Source organism: Eschscholzia californica, unplaced genomic scaffold, assembly GCF_041429995.1.
Source record: "Eschscholzia californica isolate CP2 unplaced genomic scaffold, dmEscCali1.0.p SCAF_5, whole genome shotgun sequence".
Lineage (NCBI taxonomy): Eukaryota > Viridiplantae > Streptophyta > Magnoliopsida > Ranunculales > Papaveraceae > Eschscholzia > Eschscholzia californica.
In genome coordinates, this window is record NW_028238472.1 from 24,714,306 (window position 1) to 24,734,233 (window position 19,928).

At 38.2% G+C, this 19,928-nt stretch overlaps 2 protein-coding genes and 1 long non-coding RNA gene across 5 annotated transcripts; 1 reads left to right on the forward strand and 2 right to left on the reverse strand.

Annotated features, from left to right (window-relative positions):
* Positions 1 to 2,388: 2,388 nt before the first annotated feature.
* LOC147537931 (potassium channel KAT3-like) lies at positions 2,389 to 7,240 on the forward strand. 3 transcript variants are annotated; one of them, XM_086643906.1, is made up of 12 exons: positions 2,389 to 2,825; positions 3,657 to 3,744; positions 3,844 to 4,059; positions 4,165 to 4,320; positions 4,422 to 4,479; positions 4,585 to 4,902; positions 5,129 to 5,368; positions 5,482 to 5,580; positions 5,693 to 5,725; positions 5,806 to 5,991; positions 6,102 to 6,795; positions 7,000 to 7,240. In XM_086643906.1, the coding sequence occupies exons 4-12, from the start codon at positions 4,169 to 4,171 to the stop codon at positions 7,113 to 7,115; spliced, it is 1,896 nt and encodes a 631-aa protein (XP_086500032.1). In that variant the 5' UTR covers positions 2,389 to 2,825; positions 3,657 to 3,744; positions 3,844 to 4,059; positions 4,165 to 4,168; the 3' UTR covers positions 7,116 to 7,240. The 3 variants fall into 3 exon arrangements, with proteins under 3 accessions (XP_086500032.1, XP_086500033.1, XP_086500031.1); XM_086643907.1 differs by having other exon boundaries at positions 2,416 to 2,831; XM_086643905.1 differs by lacking the exon at positions 2,389 to 2,825 and having other exon boundaries at positions 2,877 to 3,744.
* Positions 4,346 to 6,884, reverse strand: LOC147537932 (uncharacterized). The gene is made up of 2 exons (XR_015226110.1): positions 6,763 to 6,884; positions 4,346 to 6,440 (listed from the first exon to the last, which is right to left on the reverse strand). It is a non-coding gene; the product is annotated as an uncharacterized LOC147537932 (long non-coding RNA).
* A 70-nt stretch (positions 7,241 to 7,310) lies between the features above and the next one.
* On the reverse strand, positions 7,311 to 18,873 carry MNS3 (alpha-mannosidase 3). The gene is made up of 6 exons (XM_086643908.1): positions 18,493 to 18,873; positions 15,978 to 16,939; positions 15,288 to 15,549; positions 8,383 to 8,580; positions 8,083 to 8,231; positions 7,311 to 7,981 (listed from the first exon to the last, which is right to left on the reverse strand). Exons 1-6 carry the CDS (start codon positions 18,568 to 18,570, stop codon positions 7,729 to 7,731), a joined length of 1,902 nt encoding a protein of 633 aa, XP_086500034.1. The 5' UTR covers positions 18,571 to 18,873; the 3' UTR covers positions 7,311 to 7,728.
* Positions 18,874 to 19,928: the final 1,055 nt, after the last annotated feature.

The window sequence follows — 19,928 nt, forward strand, 5'->3', positions numbered from 1 at the left end:
ACAACAACTATCATACTATTTCCATGATCTCTTCTATTCATCATCCTCTCTGAGCCCACATCAGTGGTCCCCTTTTAATATCTACTCATGATCTTCTTCCTTAATCAAGAGAGACATAGAGATTATAGAAAGAGAAATAGAGATTTAAAGCAATAACCTTAGATCCCCTTTCCATATATGCTTCAGTAATTTGTCAAACAAAGCAATTAAATAACCGTTTATCTTTCATATGTAGTTTGATTTCCCTCCATTAATGGTATATAGGGACCATAAAAAAACCCTAATTTATGTTTACCTCTCTTCTCTCTTACTGTAAATCTTTGTGGCGGTGAGTTGTTCTTGTCAAAATCTGGTTGTGTTGGTTCGGTTAATGGTGGCGTCAGTTTCGGATCTGTTGGTGGAGCGATTGGTTTAAAGGTGGTGTGGTGGTGTCGTGAATTTCTGTGGTGGTGTGCTGGTGGCGGTTTTCCGATGACGGATACAGTTTTTGCGGCGACACCGACGGTTTTCTGGCGACATTGACAGTTTTTCCGACGACAACAACAATGGTTCTTCACTATAGTTAATACAATTAAATTGACGGTTTTTTCATGGTGACGACGACTTCCTGATTATGGCAGGACATCATAGAAGTTGGAATCGAAATTATAGATCGATCCGGTGAGTGATGCGGAGTAAGGGAGAAGAAAGAGTTACTTGTTTTTTATTTACTTAGTACAATAAAAGTTATGTTTCTTTGTTGGTCTTTAGGGCCTGTTTTGTTGGTTTTTAGGACCTATTGTTATTTTCGTTTTATTCAGAACCGAGTGTATGATCATAGACCACTATTGGAAGTTTCTTCATCAACTTACAACTCTCTCTACTGATGTACCGGAACCATAGGCGCTAACCAGAGATCTGCACGCCACGGTTGACGGCGAGAAGAGAAGAAGGTGAAAGAAGTATCGGTTATAAAACTACCCTTAGATGGTTAGTGGCGGCTGCACCAAAAGTAGCCCTCTAGTTAGATCAGGCAGCTCTAGACGCTCCCCAAGTTGACATAACTTGTCTTGTTAGTCCGATTTTGGTTGTGTCTTTGTTAATTTAAACTTTATGATGTAATTTTCATTAGCCTTTCGGCCTTCCAATGAAGTTTGATTTCCAAAAAAAAAAAAAAAAAAAAAAAAAAAAAAAAAAAAAAAAAAAAAAAACTTCTAAACAAATAAAAAAAACGAAAATCTAAAACTCATTTCCTAAAAATATAAAGCTACTTAAAATAAACAAATTCTCTACTAACCCAAAATATGAAACTAATAAAATAATTAGATTTTAAGATATTCAAGATACTTGAAATATCTTATGAAAGTCTCCTTGTGTTAGAGATAGAGAGATGAAAAAATAAAAACAATTTAATTTTTTGACTAAAAATGAATGTCCTCTAAGTCAAATCTAGTTGACCAAATTTTTTTGCTCCAGATATTTTTTTCTTTACTCCCAAAGTTACAGTCGTAAGTCAACATCAGTTTTTTTTTTTAAAGAATTCGACTACGATCTACGATAGTCGTTACAAGGCATTGATGCATCATGAAGATGTAATAAGCAAGATAACCGCCTAATTTAAACAAAAAATGAAAGAGGCCTAAAGCCCGACAACAAAGAAGCCTAAAGCCTGACAAATTATTACATTATTTATAACCTAAATTACATAGGATAAATCTTGATGGCAACTGCTTCCACCGAGACACGATCCCACGACCTCATGGGCTCAAGAGGAGTGTCCAACTGTTACACCAAAGGGTGGTGGACTTAAGTAAACATCAACAAGTTTGTGTGGAAATCGAGTTTTTACCAAACGTAAACGTAAAAGTTAAATATATTCATTTTAGTCTTTCAAAAAAAAACGTAGAAGTTAAACGAACACTGATGTTTTGGGGCATCGAAAAAAGAACTACGAAATAAAGACTTGGGACAATTAAATCTAACCTAAGAGGCAACTTTATTTTTTAATCCAAAATTTGTTTTTTTTTTGCACCCTAATCTTCATCTCCTCTCCTAAGCCATTATCTATCTATCTATCTCCAACTTGTTCTTTCTCTTTTTCCTGCAATTCTCTCTCTTAAATTTCTGGGCAAAAAAATAAAATGCTTCAAGTCTTTATTTTCCGGAGGCTTTTCTGGAGGCCCCAAAACTCCTGCCTAAATGGATGGCACCAAAACTCATTAGAAAAAAATGTGGGTGAGTGTAAAACAGGTTGGCTATATTCTGACAAGGTTTTCACGGGAATATTAAATTCACTTTTTTTAATTTTAATTTTAATTTTTAATTTTTAATTTTAATTTTCTTTTTCGGTTGGGTGATGGGTAAAGTAAAACTAACCCTCTTCACGCGAATAGAGTAATGAACTTTCTCAAACCTAACCAGAACTTCAATTATATTAATCTTTTCCCTTACACTTTATACTGAAAGTTTCTAAGATCTTTTAACTAAGTTTTTATATGAATGAAAAGTTGAAATAGGTCAAGAAACATCTTTCCATCCCTAATATGTCATCCTCCAAAGTTTCTTTGGCTTTAACTGTCACGAAATTTCACACTTAAAAGAAAAAACCCATAAAATACCCGATAAATCTAAGCCATGAAACTATTGAAGAGAGAGAGAGAGAGAGAGAGAGAGAGAGAGAGAGAGAGAGAGTACCCACTAACCTACAAGCTTCTTTGTACTAAAAATCAGGGAAAGAGTTATAGGAGGGCATGTAACATCAACTGCCCTGTAGCAGAGGTTCCATTCCAAGGAGGGAGAATTTAGGTCTATTTGGTTTTGTTATCTATCAAAACTAACACCAAGAGGTAAAGGTGAATTTTGTATTTTAAAGTGTTAAAGATTTTCACATCTTTCTTGGTTATGATTGACATTTTGATAAGCTAACACTAAGCTTAACCAACAAGATAAGAGGAAATTAAAGTTGGGTTAAAGTTGTGTACCTTTTTTATTGCATTCGAATAGGAATCTGATTGGTCCAACTGGCATCCACATATCCAATAATCTCCTCTCTGTCTAGAGATACAGCTCTTGCCTGGTTCATATTTGGATTTGGAGATGAAAAGGCCAAAATTTTAGAGTTAATTGAGCTTGAAGGAATTTCTATTTTTGTTTTAACACGCCCCACTGAGGAAGATGATGAAGTTTCCACCACAACCCACCACCATCACTTCCCCCTCCACAATTTCACCTTCCTTCCATCTCTGCAAATTACATTTCAGAGGGGAACTCATGTCTGCCACTCCAAGACCCCTCCTTATTGCTTCTAACACCATTGTATTATTTTTCATTCTTCACCTCTACTTCCCTTCTGTCCCTTTCTTTCTTTTCTGTTCAAACAGAATACAAATGGCCTTTTCCTTTCCTCTTTTCCCTTTTTCAAACAAGTTAATCTTAATCACTTGAATATAAACAAACTTGGCCTTACTTTTTGTAACTATAGCTTTGCTATTTATAACTGCACTCCTAGGCTCTTGATTCATGAAACCTTTTACTGCCTCTTATACTGTAGCAATAGTAGTTGTGATAGACTTTGAGGAATTGAGAAATGTCATTTTCCTGTGCAAAAGCCTTCTTGCGTCGGTTCCGTAATGATGAGTTCCGAACGGATATCAATAACAACAACAATTTGTTTTCAGCAGAGCTCTTGCCATCCCTCGGAGCAAGGATTAACCAGAGCACCAAGTTAAGAAGATATACTGTCTCACCTTATGATTCCCGTTACAGGTGATAACTCTTTGTTCTTTACTATTGCCCTTTGTTTTGGAGGAGAAACATCTGTACACGAAATAACTGGAATTTCTCATGTTTTCTCCTTTATTTCAGGGCTTGGGAACTATTTCTGATTGTTCTGGTAGTGTATTCAGCTTGGGTGTGCCCATTTGAGTTCGCATTTCTGACATATAAGCAAGACAAACTGTTCATCATTGACAACATTGTCAATGGCTTTTTTGCCATCGATATCATTCTCACCTTCTTTGTCGCGTATCTCGACCGCCGATCTTACCTTCTGATCGATGATCCCAAAAAAATAGCAACAAGGTGAATAAGTGATTAAAAATCAATCAAGATTCAAGAGCATTACCGGATAACAGCTTACCGTATTTCTAATTCTTTTTGCATCTGTATGATATCGGTCCACCACAGGTACATGTCAACCTGGTTTATTTTCGATTTTTGTTCAACAGCACCATTCCAACCTCTCAGCCTTCTCTTCACCAATCACAGCAGCGGCCTCGGTTTTAAGGCTCTTAATATGCTTAGACTTTGGCGCCTCAGACGGGTCAGCTCCTTGTTTGCAAGGTACAAAGAATCGAAGTTTGTTTCCTTTGGTTTCTAAAATTTCAAAATTGTTTCTGTCGAAAAACAACAATATTTACTTGGCCAATTTGGTTTCTCTCCAGACTGGAGAAGGACATCCGATTCAACTATTTCTGGACTCGGTGCACAAAGCTCATCTCAGTGAGACCTAAATCTCTTATCTTAGTTATATTCATTGTTCTGCTCATATTCATATGAACTTCATATACAAAATCAGATTGTGATTAATTCTGTGTTCCACTGTAGGTAACTCTGTTTGCTGTTCACTGTGGAGGATGCTTTAACTATCTGCTTGCAGACAGATACCCAGATCCGAAGAGAACCTGGATAGGAGCTGTAATGCCAAAGTTTAAAACAGAGAGTCTTTGGAACAGATATGTAACTGCGATGTATTGGTCCATTACAACACTAACAACGACTGGCTACGGGGATCTTCATGCTGAAAACCCAAGAGAAATGTTGTTTGATATCTTATACATGTTATTCAACTTGGGCTTAACTGCTTATCTAATTGGGAACATGACAAACCTCGTCGTTCATGGGACAAGCCGCACCAGAAATTTTGTATGTTCCCTAACTTTAAAATAGCTTTCCATCTATACCATGAAAGAGTTAAGAAACCTTAACATATATACGGGCTAGAATGAAAAGAAAAAATACGTGCCTCTTGCAATAGACGAGTTTGATAATGGAAGATCTTACAGAAACCCCGTATATGGAATTGATTTATGTGCTAGGCCTAGAATGAATAGTTCCCTTGGTGATAAGTAACCTTATTGTAATGCTGCAGAGAGATAAGATTCAAGCTGCCTCTGACTTCGCTGCACGAAATCAGCTGCCCCAAAACATACAGGATCAAATGTTATCACACATATGCCTCAAATTCAAAACAGAAGGGCTGAATCAGCATGAAACTTTGAGTGGACTGCCCAAGGCCATACGTTCAAGCATAGCACAAAATCTCTTCTTACCCATTGTTCAAAAGCTTCAGCTTTTCCATGGAGTTTCAAGTAACTTCCTTTTCCAGATGGTATTACTTCTAACTCAGGCAACTTAATAAGTGCATTTCCTTTCTCAGAGTTCCTTTTGACTTTAACCCGACCTGATTATACAAACTTACATGCCAAAATTTGCTTCTAAAAGGTCTCAGAAATGGAAGCCGAGTATTTTCTGCCAAAAGAAGATGTGATTCTGCAAAATGAAGCTCCAACAAATCTTTATATACTTGTTTCAGGTGCTGTGGTAAGTAAACTTCAGATTCAGTTCAGACAAATAAAAAAGCAGATGCTTTCATCTAAAATCCCCACCGGATCTAACTTAGTACAGTTGGTAACGTTTCTTATTTTGTTTGCAGGATTTTATATCATCTGCCAATGGGTACACTGAGGTATTTTATCTTACACTGCAGATATTCACTACAATGGAACACAATCTGACCAAAACCCAATTGATATGTAAATTCTGCAGGTTCACGGGAGGGCAACAGCAGGGGAAATATTTGGAGAAATTGGAGTCTTCTGCCACAGACCACAGCCATTCACAGTCCGAACCACTGAGCTCTCCCAGATCTTAAGCTTAAACAGGGATTTGCTTATGAACATTTTCCAAACAAATACGGGAGATAGAGATATTATCATGAACAACCTCTATCAGGTACACGTTAATGTACACAGACCTCAATTACATGAAAGATATCTCTAAGAGATCTTTTATTTTTCGTATCAGTCATAACAAGCTAATGCTTCTGCTCTTACATTCTACAGAAACTGAATGGTGGATTTGGATACCAATCTAGAGAACATGCTGAAGAAGGACCACAAGGGAGAAGCTTCTCTTGCTTACAATTTGATGGAAATCATCCACATAGAGAGGTATCGTTTCAGGATACACAAAACACGGGCTCCTTGATGCACACTCCATCAGGGAAGGAAGAGATAGATGCAGAGCATAACCCCGTACTAGATGATAACCCGATTAATGCAGATGGTCAAACAGAGCTTCATGTCGCTATTGGCAAGGGCCATATAGAAATGGTTAATATTCTACTGGCAGGAGGAGCAGATGTAAACAAAGTAGATTCTGCTGGAAGGACACCTAAAGCTCTGGCAAAGCAACAAGGACAGAATAATATCTATGATCTATTACTCATTTATGAACAAAAGAACGATAATTTAGCAAATCATAAAATAAACTCTCCAGAGATGGAACCAGTTGATTTTATAAGGAACAGTGACATGGGCGAATGGAAACCTGGTTTCAGTAATTCCAATATGGCAACGATCGAAAACAAATCCAGTTCAGGCAGCATTACTGGTTCTAGTGGTAGCAATGCAGTAAAGGTAACCAGCAGAAGAGTCACAATTCATGTTCCAATTGGAAAGGAAAGCATATCAGAAAATAAATATGGGAAGTTAATAATTCTACCTGATTCATTACAAGAGCTACTGCGAATTGCTGGTAAGTCATTTCGACCTCAATGAATTAACGCTGACCAACCTGACCATTCCGGAGCAACAGTTTAGCTTAACTCCAAATGCAACCTGAGCACAGAAACAATCACCCTAACCATAATAAAATTTTAGTTAAACTCAAAAAAGAAAAAGTGAAGCAGAATTTCTCCATGTTCATAACATGTGTCATACTGATTCTTTGAATATGCAGGTCAAAAGTTTGCAGGCTACCATCCTACACAAGTCCTCAACGAAGAGAACGCTGAAATAGATGATATAAGTGTAATTCGAGATGGGGACCATCTGTTTCTCTGTCAAAATGAGTAACTAATCAACTATATCAAGAAACTAATCTTTTATTAAGAGGATCCTAAGTGAAAGGTTAGGATGTAGACATGCAAATGTACATCTGTGGCAGTGAATACTTTAGCAATGAAATTCGACCTTAGCAACGTACCACATTTAAATAGCACCTATACTGCTTACATTTGGTTCCATTTCACGATTACCGAAGGAGAGAAATGAGAAAAAATAAGATTATTACCAATGTTCATGAATCAAAAGTTCCCAAGAATTGAAATTACATTTCATGACATTGTTATCAATTCCTATGTCGCTCATTATAGTTTACAAGTAACTTTTCTTGGACTAAAAGGAGTTACAGAGGACAAAAGTTCAAAGAGACAGAGCTAAGAGCTATTGCACAAATATCTACCAAAGAAATATCTCGCTTGTACTCTTTTCATTTGAGACCACTAAACAATGAGGCCCCGTGATGGTCGAATAAAGTGTTTCTGAAGACTACACTACCACTAGTCCTGCTTAAACAGATTAAATAAAAAGCACAGCTGAATATTTCGAACAAAAGGTACTTAATTGCTCAAATTCAACTCGTTATGTATCACAAATTAGATATATTTTTCTAGTAATAACAGCGTTATTACTCAACTTCGCTTTTGATTGGAAACGGGTGAGCTTCTGTATTGAAAATAAACTTGTCCAACGGAATCACATTGTTGTCCCCAAAGAGCAAGTACAGATACTTCAATGTCTCCCCTAAGAAGAAACTCTCCATCTTATCTCGTCTTCGAGGGGGGAGCACAGTGACATCATCCAGAGAACTATAACCTCCAGAATCAACCCTCGTATATTTTTCAAACGCCTCAAAGATCTGCCATCCCCATTCACGGTATCTGTAGAAGATGATAACAGAGTTAGAATAGATGAAATCTGATTTCTCTTTTACAAACCCTACGAAAATAATTAAATAAAAGAAAAATCAGTGGAGACATACTTTGGGTCTTCTGTAACACGATATAATACGAAAAAAGATTCCACTGTTTCAGGGCGCAAAAGATTGTGGCGGTCCGCAGGCTTGATTATTATATCCTTAACATACTCAGAGCTTCTATTCCCACCATCATGGCCTTCTTCAAAGAATCCCTGATCGTACCAAACTAACAAGTCAACTAATGATATAAAAGCTATCACGTTAAGCTATTATAGAACAAGAAGTGCAACAATATTGGATAAACTAGATGCATGTCATTTGACATGCAATGATTATCAAGATTAATATATTAACTCAACTTACGTCGACATGGAAGTAAGCAATTTCTGGTGCAAGGCCAGTAGTAGTAACTGAATACATCTCAAAGCACGTCTTTGCAAGATCTTCAGCAAGCTTCAGATTTTCCAAGTCTTCAAAGGTTAGCAAGTTTTCTTCCATAGCCTTCTTCTTAGATAATCCTTTAGTGGCACCGAGAGCAAGAGTCCCTGGCAAGAAACAGACCTGAACAGGACAGTATGAGATTACTTCGATAACATAGACTCACGGAGTACATTAGCTACATTTGAGAGCAAGCAGCTGAGCTTGACGACTTTATCCCAAGACAATTAGAACAATGAAATGTGATCTATACTCCAAATTGTTAGAAGTAGAGAATACTATCGCATTAGGTGCAAATTTATATTTATATATGTATAATAATACGACAAACTTTTGCTCAATAACCATTTAAATGACAACAAAACCTTCCAACAAATGAATATAAGACAAAAGACATGAAATCAATTTAAGTCTGTGCTTTTACAACGTGGGAAGCTCTTCAGGGACTGCATCATGATATCCCTCAAGTAAAGGGATAACTTTTCGATGTTTCTCTAAGCTGATCCAAAAGATGGTTCTATTCCTACAAGGCCATATATTACAAAAACTCTGTTTGTTTGTTCTTTTTCTTTTTGAAACTCTGAATAAATATGCATAAAGGAAGAAGAATGTACAAGCCCTAAGAGATGGCTCTAGGAGATCAGGCGATCCAACTACAGACACAAGCCTAACAGTAAACCTCTAGGAAGACAAACAATCCCCCAGAAAAACAAGCCAGTGCAGGAGCACAAAAACTACAATGTTGCAATCAACGCATACCAAGACACCATAAACTCCTTGAGTTAAGAATTTTGCCCACTCCTTTCCCCTTAACCAAAGAAACAAGGTCCTTTTGAGTTTATATTCGCATAAATTTGGATAGCTTTATTCCTAGTCGTCCAAATACTCCACATAATAACATGAGGTAAGGCTTACCGAAGTGGCTCTTCCCTGATTGGAAACTTAAATGTCCCCCACTGCAACAGCAGATCGTTAAAAAACCCCGGCAAAACCCAACAAACTTTGAAGGATTGAGAAAGAGAGCCCAAACGCCCCTAGCCACAAGACAATAAAGTAATGGATGTAGTATACTTTCTGTGTTGTTCTTGCACATGGGGCAACGGTTTAGCCACATCATTTGTCGGCGAGTCAAGTTATCCATAGTCGTGATCTTCATCAATGACACAGCCCAGACAAGGAAGTTCACTCTAAGGGCAACTCCAATGTGGGGCTCGGGCTCCCAATTTTGGGAGCCCTTAAATTTTGAGAGCCCCGGGGATTTTTCTCGATTCCAACGTCGGGCTCCCAACCGGGGCTCCCAAATCAAAATAGTATACGTGTGCGAAGTACGTGTGCGAAATTTTGATTTTAAATTTCGACTATAAATTATTAGATTTCGATTATGAATTAAAATGTGATATTCTTCCGTCGAGATAAAAACAAAAAGATAAACACAAAAAATAAAAAATTAGAAAAAAAATACTTAAAAAGAAGTACTTAAAATAATAACAAAATAAAAAAAATCAATTTAAAAAAAAATTAAAAAAAATAAAACAAAGTGGGGCTGGGGCTCCCAAATTTGAATTTGGGAGTTATGGGGCTTAGGGGCCTATACATTGGAGTTGCTCTAAGAGGGGTCACCTCGCCCCAAATAATGTTGAACACTTTACTTGGTCCCTCTTCCATTGGTGAGGGAAGCACAGCAAGATCTGACGGAGAGTACATCCATACCTTCTTGTCTGCCCCTTGACCTAGTAATGCCTGCTCGAAGGTATTGAAGAAGGATGCTAAGATTTTTATCTCCCAATCTTTGAAATTTTGTCTGAAAATGATATTCAAGGTGACTTGATCCCCCACTCCATCATAACTCTCGATCACTTTAGCATCTTGATTAATAACAAGTATAAAGAGGGTAGGGATACTCAAAGCAAAGTGGTCTACATGAGCACAAAACGTCTCTTAAGAAAAGAATATTGTCTCCATCTACCACCTTCAACTTACTAAATCTTCTGAAAGTGTCTACTTTGTTACAGATACCTCGACATAACGTGGTTCCATACGGTCTACTTGAAGTATTAGTCTCTCAACCACCTTGTTTCTCGCCATACTTTTCCATAATAATCTTTCTGCAAAAGGCATCCCTCTCCACTACAGATCTCCACAACCATTTCACAAGGAGAGTTGCATTCATTTCCTTGAGCCTCTTAATGCCTAAACCTCCTAAGCCCCTTGGCTTAGTGACTTGATTCCATGCCACCCAATGAAGCTTCTTTTCCTCTTCCGCTCCAAACTCCACATCCATAAGCAGCCTTGGTGGGTTTTTGGTACCATCCACCCTTTTCTTCATATTTCTCAGCAATTATACTGAGCCACAACGTAGTTTTTTCTGATACAAATCTCCAAAGCCATTTTGTGAGGAGTGCATCATTCATTACCCTCAAGTTTTTTTTATCTCAAAGCCTCCTGCTTGTAGATCTTGGAAAATCAAATTCCATGCAACCCAAATGAATCCGTTTAGAGCCCTCTTTACTATCCCGAGGGAAATCTTTTCTGTCAATCGTCTTGAAGACAAAGATATGAATTCTGAACAGGGAGAGAAAATAAAGAGGCGTAGCTGATAGGACTGCCCTAATAAGGGTTCATTTCCCTCCTCGAGCTAGAAACTTAGCCTTCCAAGTTGAAAGCTTACGATATATCTTTTCTAAGACTAGATTCCGCGAAGTCTTACATCGATAACCCGCGCCTAAAGGAAGCCCCAGGTAGGTAGCAGGTAAGTCTTCCATATTGCATCCAAGTATGATGATGTTTGCTTTCAGCCCTATCTCTCGTGAAGGCTTATATATTAGGTACACTCTAGATTTAGAACAATTCACCTTCAAACCTAATGCCAATTTGAACCAGATGAGGATGTCCTTAAGCTTTTTGATATGACTCGAGTCATCGTCCATGAAACAAAAACAGTGTCTCCTGGGAATTGTAGATGATTGACTGAGGTTCCATTCTCTTTGGCCTGAAATCCATGTATTCACTGTTTCTCTTCAACCTTACGCATACAGTGACTCAAAGTTTCGGGCTTTCGGCTACCATAAGGAAAAAGAGAGGATTCAGGATCACCTTGTCTAGTACCTCTCGAACTTTGAAAAGGTCTTGTAGGAATTCCATTAATCAGAATAGAGAAGGAAGTTGATGTTAGGGACCTCCACTTGTAACAAAACCCCATCCTTTCCATGGTTTGGTAAAGAAGTCCCAGCAAACTGTCAAATGCCTTTTCAAGATCTATTTTTATTACCAGTTCTTGTCTATCTCCCATCTTCTAGAGTCGATGAGCTCATTTGGTACTAGTACTCCGTCCAGAATCTGTCTTTCGGCTACACCTCGGTAGGGTGAAATTAAGTTGTCCATATCCTGTTTGAGCCTTGTAGCCAGCACTTGGTAACGATTTTGTAAGTTCACCTACTAGGCTGATAGGTAGAAAACCCGCAAGTGTTTCCGCTTTAGTCTTTTTGGGGATTAAAACAATAAAGGTTTGATTAAGTCTCCAATCCATCTGTGCAGTAAAAAAAAGTTCCTGGACCATATTCATAAAATCATTCTTGATTGTCTTGCAGCATCTTAAGAAAAAGAGGATTAGAAGGCCATCTGGTCCAGGTGCTTTGTCCTTGGCTAAGTCTTCAATTGCTTTGAGGACCTCCTCCTCACTGCAAGGTGCTTCGAGGAGACTGGATGTATGAGAAGGTATATGCGGTAATTCCATGTTGTCTATACCTGGCCTCCAGAACTTGTTCTCTGTAAACAAGTTGCTGAAGTGTCCCACAACAGTTGTCTTGATCTCCTGTTCCTCCGTTACAATTTTGTTTTCATGGGAGATGAGACTGATGCGATTCAACCTAAACATGAATTTGATAATTATGTGGAACTACACTGAATTCTGATCCCCCACCTTTAGCCACCGAAACCTCGATTTCTGTCGTAGGCTGATTTCTTCCAAGTTAAGCAATTTTTGAAGTTCTACTCTCTTACCTGTTCTGGCTTCGAAGTCCGATGGTGAGAGCGGTGTGACTTCTTCCACCTTATCCCATGAGAATATCTGTTCCTTAAGAAGAGTCGCCTTTTCATTGAAGTTCCTAAATTTTTCCTCTGGCCAGACTTTTAATCTGGTTGTAATATGTTGTAGCTTGTTCCACAGGACCTTGCTAGCCCTTACCTAAAAATCAACGTTACATCACCATTGTTTAATCTTGTCATTGACTCGGGTTATAATATCTATATTTCCTCAGGCCTGAAGGATGGGGATTACAAGATTTAACCACATGTGCGTAAGAGAATCGGTGAATGATTTGACACATGTCTCCCTAGGATGATACGGCTCACATTCATGGGACCACATCACAACATACACTCTCATTGTAAAATGAAAACTGAATTGCAATAAGACATCACACCGAGAGACTGTGTTGGTTGAACTCAAATTAGTTCCACTACCACCATCAATAATAACCTTACAATGTTTTCATCACTTTGTATAAGTATAAAAGATGGAAGTCCTACCCCAATCACCATCCTCTTTTGGTGTGTTAAGACACACCGAAGTACCATGACGTGGGCAGACTTTATTTCTTGTTGATATCCCCCAACTTCAGGCTCATGAGTTTCCTCTTGAAGCTCATCTTCTTCTCTTGTGTCATGTCCTTCAATAATTAAGGTCTTACCTCATGTTTTAGAATTGGAAGGAATAATGCCCAACCCTTGGCAAGTGTAGCATCAATTTAGTTTGATCCCTGTAGAAACGCTTATTGTTCCCCTCACTTTTTCATTTCTAGCAGTGGAGGGAGTACATGATTGCCCTTTAGAAGATTGACCTCCATAAGTTGGTCTCGTACTTGCATTAGCTGGCTGAAATTCTAAACCACGTTTGGGTTCTTGTCGTTTTAAATATAGTTCTAGCTTTTGAACAATCTGCTAGGCATGATCCAAGCTGCCAATGTTATGGGAATCAATTCTTTCTAAAGTTCCAAGCGGGTCTACGCTTGGAACCTAGACACCTAAAGAGTGTCAAGGCTCCGTACTTTAGTGTTGTCTTTCGGGATGATGCATCCCCTTTCTCCATTGTCCAGACTTGTCTGCCACCGATCTGCGTACTGAGCCGTCTCTGTCTGGTATACTCTAATCTTTGACTGTTTGTTGACGCTATTCATAACTGAAGTAAACGCTTGAACCAACACCTCCCTTATCTCAATACCTTCCATTTCAGGCATTGCAACGATTTTCTGTAGGATGCCCTTTGGTTCCAAGTGGAATTTTTTTCCTTGGACAATTTAGTGATAGCTCTGATTTTTCCTTCCGGCTCCTGTATCGGTGTTCCTTTTCTTGCACAGCCTTGGTGATCTCTTCCTCACCAGGAGTGTTGAGATCAGGAAAGTCAACAGCCTCTTTACCTTTGAGTGACGTAACATTGTTGTTATGTGTATCCTTATCAGAGCAGGTAATGTTATCATCCCTAGGATTATCAGCAAGAGACGTACAGCTAGATGGTATTGTCACATTCGTGATGTTTGGTTAGTCAATGGAGCTCATGACTTAGACCACCTCCTACTTTGACTTGACTCCACTCATCGTAGTTCCTGTCTCTTCTCCGATAGTGTCTCTGTTCCCGCCATGATGTGAAAGCTCATCCTGTCGGCCACCTAAACAGAGTTCTTAGGCATGGCATCATACAACCACAGATGTGAATCTGAGGTTATCCATGCTGATGGTGTCCTTATGAATCTTTATGGTTTCACCAGCGCTTTCGACCAAAATAACGAAATTCGTTCTAGAGGTGAATGGTATTCCATATAGCTTCAGACATACATTCAGTGGTTCAAAGGCTTTTGAGTTGCAGTCAGGGGTCCATCTGTAGAAGTGAATCTTCCTTTCTGAGTTAAGAAGCAACGATGGTCTCCAACTGCCAAAGAATGTTTGTACTTGCTTTGGTTCTGAGGACCACCTTTCCTATCTTGAACGGGAGTAGGTTATGTCTTCTGAGTTCAGAACTAATTTCAGAGGTTGAATCCATGCGTCCCATTCGTCTGATGGTGGAGATTGTGCAATAACTACAGCCTTTTCCCAATTCAAACCTCTTAGTGAAGAGTTTTTTTTTTTTTTGAAGATTTGAATGAATATATCAAAAGAGAGAAAGAAGTTGTACAAGGGTTAGGGAGGTCGTTGGAATTCTCACGAGATCCACGCCTCCCAATTGCCCACTACATCCATGTAAGATGAGTGCTTAAACAAACATTTAGCCCAACACAAAATTGTTCCCTTTACATACATCTAGACTAGTAGTTGCGTTTGATTCTTTGAATATCTTGTTATTGCTGTCCTTCCATAGATTCCAAACTATTGCGCGACCGGTACTAAGTCCCCTATATCCTTCTTCAATTTTGGCTTACGAAGTCCTTCCCATTGTTCAAACATTTGAGTGACGGAGTTAGGTCTGCACCATTGGATCTTGAGAAAGGAGAGGAAGTAGGACCATAAGTTTTCCGCAACCTTACAATGGAGGAAGATATGATCAATACTCTCTTCCTCTGACTTGCATAAGATGCAACGGTTAACTAAATAGAAGCCTCTTCTCTTTAAAGCATCAACCGTAGGAATCTTAAATAAATCTGACCGGCTAATTAAGAAGAAAAAAAACCTACTATGTTATATAGGTGGTTACGAGTGTAGTCATCTCAAAGACTCCATTAAGTCTCTTAGTTTTGGAGCCGCCAATTTTTCCCAGAAGATAAGATGGCCATCTTTTAATGTGTTATCAGCAATCAACATAAAAAGAACAGAAAGTAGGACTGTAGAAGAGTAGCACGTACCAAGTGATCCATTTTTGGACTGAAAGTACCCTTAGCACCGAAAGGAAGCTCTCCAACAAAAACCAAACCATTAGGGATAGATTTCTGAACAAGAAGATGCCTGACACCTTTCATTGCCTCTTCATACATCTCATGCAAGTAGCTCACATTACCATCTTTACGGGTGCGTTGTTGAAGCCAAACTTTTATCAAGTATTCATAGTAGCTATCACCACGGGATCCTAGTCTGATATTTTCACCATTGAACTCACCAGAATGAGGACTGCAGTCACAAAAAGACAAAACCAAATGTTGTTATCCATTAACATAAAAATGTAGGTTGCAGCCATTCAGAAAGGGAAGATGTGATCTAGTTCGTACGGCAGTAACATAGGACTCACAATATGCTCCTAAGCCTCCAAAGGCATGGACTATAAGTACTGAATCTGGACAGATTAGGAGTTGCAGATAACAAATACACGACAATGCTTTTTTAAAGAATTGCAAAATACACTATAATGCTTTTTTAAGGAATTGCAAAATCTGACCGACGTTATCACTCATGTAAGTGGTATTCTTTTTTGTATGGTTCATTGCTTTGTGGTTCCACCATATTAGCACATGAAAGAAAGCAACTCGTTAACAAATACACTACAATGCTTTTTTTAAGAATTGCAAAATTTGAACCACGGAGATTTTATAGACTCATGCCTGATGTATATTGGCACTAGTCCCTCTGTCTTAGGAAGAGTTTTCATGTGTTGCAAAACCTTCATGGCTTCAGTTCCATACTTTGGGTCGCCTGAAATAGAACTGAGGTAGTTAAACTCAAGCTGAAGAGTGGAAACTTCAGAAGTACTGCTCAATCCATCAGGAGCTGGATGTGCTGATTGATCGCGAAGAATAACATCACTGAAAGGAATAGAAGTAGGACTTGAAGTAAAAGCAGACAACAAGCGATCAGCCAAAATCTTTGCAATCTCTAGGTAGACAACTGGTTTAGGCCCTTGAGAGTTCATTTTCTCCAAACCATGTTCTCCCCCACTTAGGTGGAAAGCACTAAGAAGACCACCCAAAACACGTATAGTAGTTTCAAATAAATTCACTTGACCTTTCTCATTTATTCGTTCTAAAAGGTTTTTTTCGATCCACATTCCTGCTTCTGAAACAACTTCATCAGCACCCATTATCATGGCTGTATCAAGAGCATCCACAACAGTAGCACCTAAACCTCCTAACCCATCAGCTCCCTTTTTGCTCAAAGGCAAGAGTTCATCAAAACCCATTGCATACTGCTTATAGCCAGACCATGCATGGATAAAGGCATGTTTAACACTGTTTTGCCTGGTTACCCATTCTGACTCTCGAAGTATCCCTGAACTAATGTTCTTATCAACTCTTTCATCAGGAGACAATCTTGGAGGAAGTCTAGGTGGTCTTCTCAAAAATCTTCTTAGTTTACCAGCACCGCCTGTGATAAGTCCATGTTCTTTTGTTGCAGTACCACTCTTTACTCCATCAGACATATCAGGACTAGAATTAGTCTGAGAATCTGTATGTGTTAGCAATAGAAAAGCTAAACCTCCGATCATCAATAATACTAAAAACTTCCATGTGCTGCAGCTTACAAAATGACGGCGGACACCACTATTGAGCAAAGATTGCATAATCATCTACAGATGCAAAGATAAGTTTATTCAGACTAAGAGCAATGTTTTCGCCTTGAGGCGTACGCATGTACAGGAAAAACAGAACATGCGAGCATTGCTTGAGTTTATGCAACACAAGTAAATAACATTTATATTTCTAGTTTGTTCAACACTGAAATATTTATATTATGGCAGGGAAGTGAAAAAGGCTATGTTATCTTTCTACATAAATGTGGTACCAGTAGTTTTTACTACAAGATTTGGTGTACGCCTATTTCCCTCTCCGCATACCGCAATACCTAACTCTACCACAAACATCAGTCTCTACATCCATATGCAAAATAAAGACGTCATAATTCCCTGAGGAAGAGCACTAACGTATAGATAATTCATTATTACAAAAAAAAAAAAAAAAACTTTTTAAACAAAAAGATTCAATCCCTGGTCTCGGCAATGAAGAGATGCACATGTTACCACCCAGCCAAAGTGGGATTCACATCATTACAGAATACCTATTAGCCAAAAATTTATATGTATTGGGGGTGTCATCGGCTTAAATCTTAAAATGATATGTCAGTGTTACTAGAATTTCTCCTCAAACCTTGTTCATTTGGTAGTTGCCAAATATACTAAAAGTCGCCCAATGCTTTCACTACTTCACATGCTTTATTTGTTTGATTTTATAAACCATGTTTAATTTTCACAAATATGAAATAAGGGTTGGAAGGCCTAAACCATCTCTGGTATATACAAAAATAATAGTGAAAGGTTTAATTAAGCTAGTAAGTTCAAGACCTCAATTTTAACATGCTATTATCCACCTAACTATGCATAATACGACATAGAACAAAAATACGCAAGTAATTGCTCAAAGTCGTTAATCTATTAAGTAATTTTTTGGAGAAGAAGTTGTACCTGCAAAAAAAATTTAAGATTGTTTAGATGTGACATATTTGCTTTCTCTAGCAAGAATGGTGGTTTACGACAGCAGAGTCAACAAATAAGACTATAAAAGGAGTACCAATTAGAAACTAATTAAGTAATTATTACTTAATTTGATCTACAATTTGTCAAGTACTTCAATAAAAAAGCGTTTGATGATTCTTCACATAGCCTGCTTTAAAACATGCACAAACCTAAAGAACTCTAACCTAAACATGCACAAACAGAATGAACTCTAACCTAGACCCTGTTTGATATAAATTGTTAACGTAAACCCTGTTTGATGTAATTGTTAACCTTTTTCTTCCTAGGTTCTGACGGAAAGAAAGGGATATCCTTGGTTGGGCACACAAGGTTTTGAATCGTCACATCGTAAAATATCCACAATGTTTTTTATTAAAAATGTCAGAAATTACAGGATTTTCCGAGGGTGCTATATTTATGCAAGATCCACCTGATACAAGTCTTGATGAGCATTAGCCAATACATCTTCCATCTATCACTTAAAAGAGTAAAAATCGTTCACCTTAAGAAGCAGGATTATGTATATCAAGAATCAAAAGTCTATTTCTCGGAAAAAGAAGTCCTACACATAATAGAGCCAAGATTAAAAAGAAAACGAAAAAGAAGTAGACCTTAAAGCAGGAGCGATGGCGGAATTTGGCGTTATCATAATGAACATCTTTCATTGACGACGGAAGAACTTTCGACATAATAGTAATTAGGGTTTGTCACTCGCTCTAGCTTGCTCTTCTATGAAGTAGAAGAGTTCATGAGAAGGGATAGAAAATTGGATCAGATGAGATCTTGATCCAATTGTCTGTAACCTTAAAAATGAAACTTAAATGCTGGGTGGGTGATTGATTGCTTGCCGTTCGGTTATTGTTGCCTTGTTAAATGAACTTCTGTTTTTTTTTTAACACAAATTATAAACTTCTATTCCGTAGCTAGTTCTGCTGGATAAAACTACCGTGTCTGATGGTAGAAAGAACCACTCTTTCCGCCCCCAAAAAAAAAATAATGGTTATTTCCGAAATAGCCCCCAACTTTATGACCGGTTTCCTATCTAGCCCCATACTTTATCAAAAATATCCAGACGGATCCCTTTTTCAGTTACCGTTATAACACCGTTAATTAGTCATCACTCCTCTCTCATCCATCTCATCACCTCTCTCTGCCACCTCATCGACGTTAGTTAGTCATCCCTTGTTCAGTTTCCTGCCAAATTTTCCCTCTCTCTCTAAAAAAATAATAATAAATTTTTCTCTCTCTCCTTTCTCTCTCTAGATCTGGTTCATGGTGAACCAGATCTGTCGTACAAACCTTCAAAGGTATGTTCGAACCAGGACCTAGATCTGGTTCATGGTGAACCAAATCTAGAGAGAAATGAGAGAGAGGAAAAATAAAATTTAGAGAGAGGGGGAAAAAAGGTTTTTCTTTTTAAATGTTTGAAGACCTTGACCGGAGAAGACTATGAGGTGGCGAGAAGATGAGGTGGCAGAGAGAGGTGATGAGATGGAGGAGAGAAGGTGATGACTAGTTAAAGGAGTTATAACGGTAACTGAAAAAGAGGGTCATCTGGATATTTTTGATAAAGTAGGAGGCTACGCAAGAAGCTGGTCACAAAGTTGGGGGCTATTTGGAAAATAACCCAAAAATAAACATGGTTAGAAGAACCACTACAATATCAATGACTATTTAAGCTAAAATAATGTGGTCTTAGTAGTGTTTTAGGTTAAATGACACAAATTTTGTCAACATAGTTGGTGAACAAAATAGAATTTCTGGAAGTGACAAAATATCTATATAACAAGGCCGCGGCTTTGGGGAATAAAGAAAATTCTCCGGGGAATAAAGACTTTTCTTAAAACTAGTCAAATAAGATTGATTTTTTATGTTTCTTTTTATTGCTAAGGGGCTTCTAATTTTAGAAGATGCTATAAAAAAAGGTTCCTCCATCTCATCACCTCTCTCTGCCACTTCATCGTCTCGACACCTCATCATCTTCTCCGGCGAAAGTCGCTGGCCGGCTAATTTTTGGGCCGACGACCTTCAAACACTAAAAAAAAAA

Bases quoted from the DNA above. Each gene is read 5' to 3' on its own strand.
- LOC147537931 (XM_086643905.1), top strand. From the start codon at position 3,566: ATGTCATTTTCCTGTGCAAAAGCCTTCTTGCGTCGGTTCCGTAATGAT. The intron at 4,060-4,164 runs GTGAATAAGTGA...GGTCCACCACAG, and splicing joins CCCAAAAAAATAGCAACAAG to GTACATGTCAACCTGGTTTA. The intron at 5,581-5,692 runs GTAAGTAAACTT...TTTTGTTTGCAG, and splicing joins TACTTGTTTCAGGTGCTGTG to GATTTTATATCATCTGCCAA.
- MNS3 (XM_086643908.1), bottom strand. From the start codon at position 18,570: ATGTCGAAAGTTCTTCCGTCGTCAATGAAAGATGTTCATTATGATAAC. The intron at 16,940-18,492 runs GTCTACTTCTTT...TTGCATCTGTAG, and splicing joins GCCATCGCTCCTGCTTTAAG to ATGATTATGCAATCTTTGCT. The intron at 8,581-15,287 runs GTACGTGCTACT...TGTCCTGTTCAG, and splicing joins GTCCAAAAATGGATCACTTG to GTCTGTTTCTTGCCAGGGAC.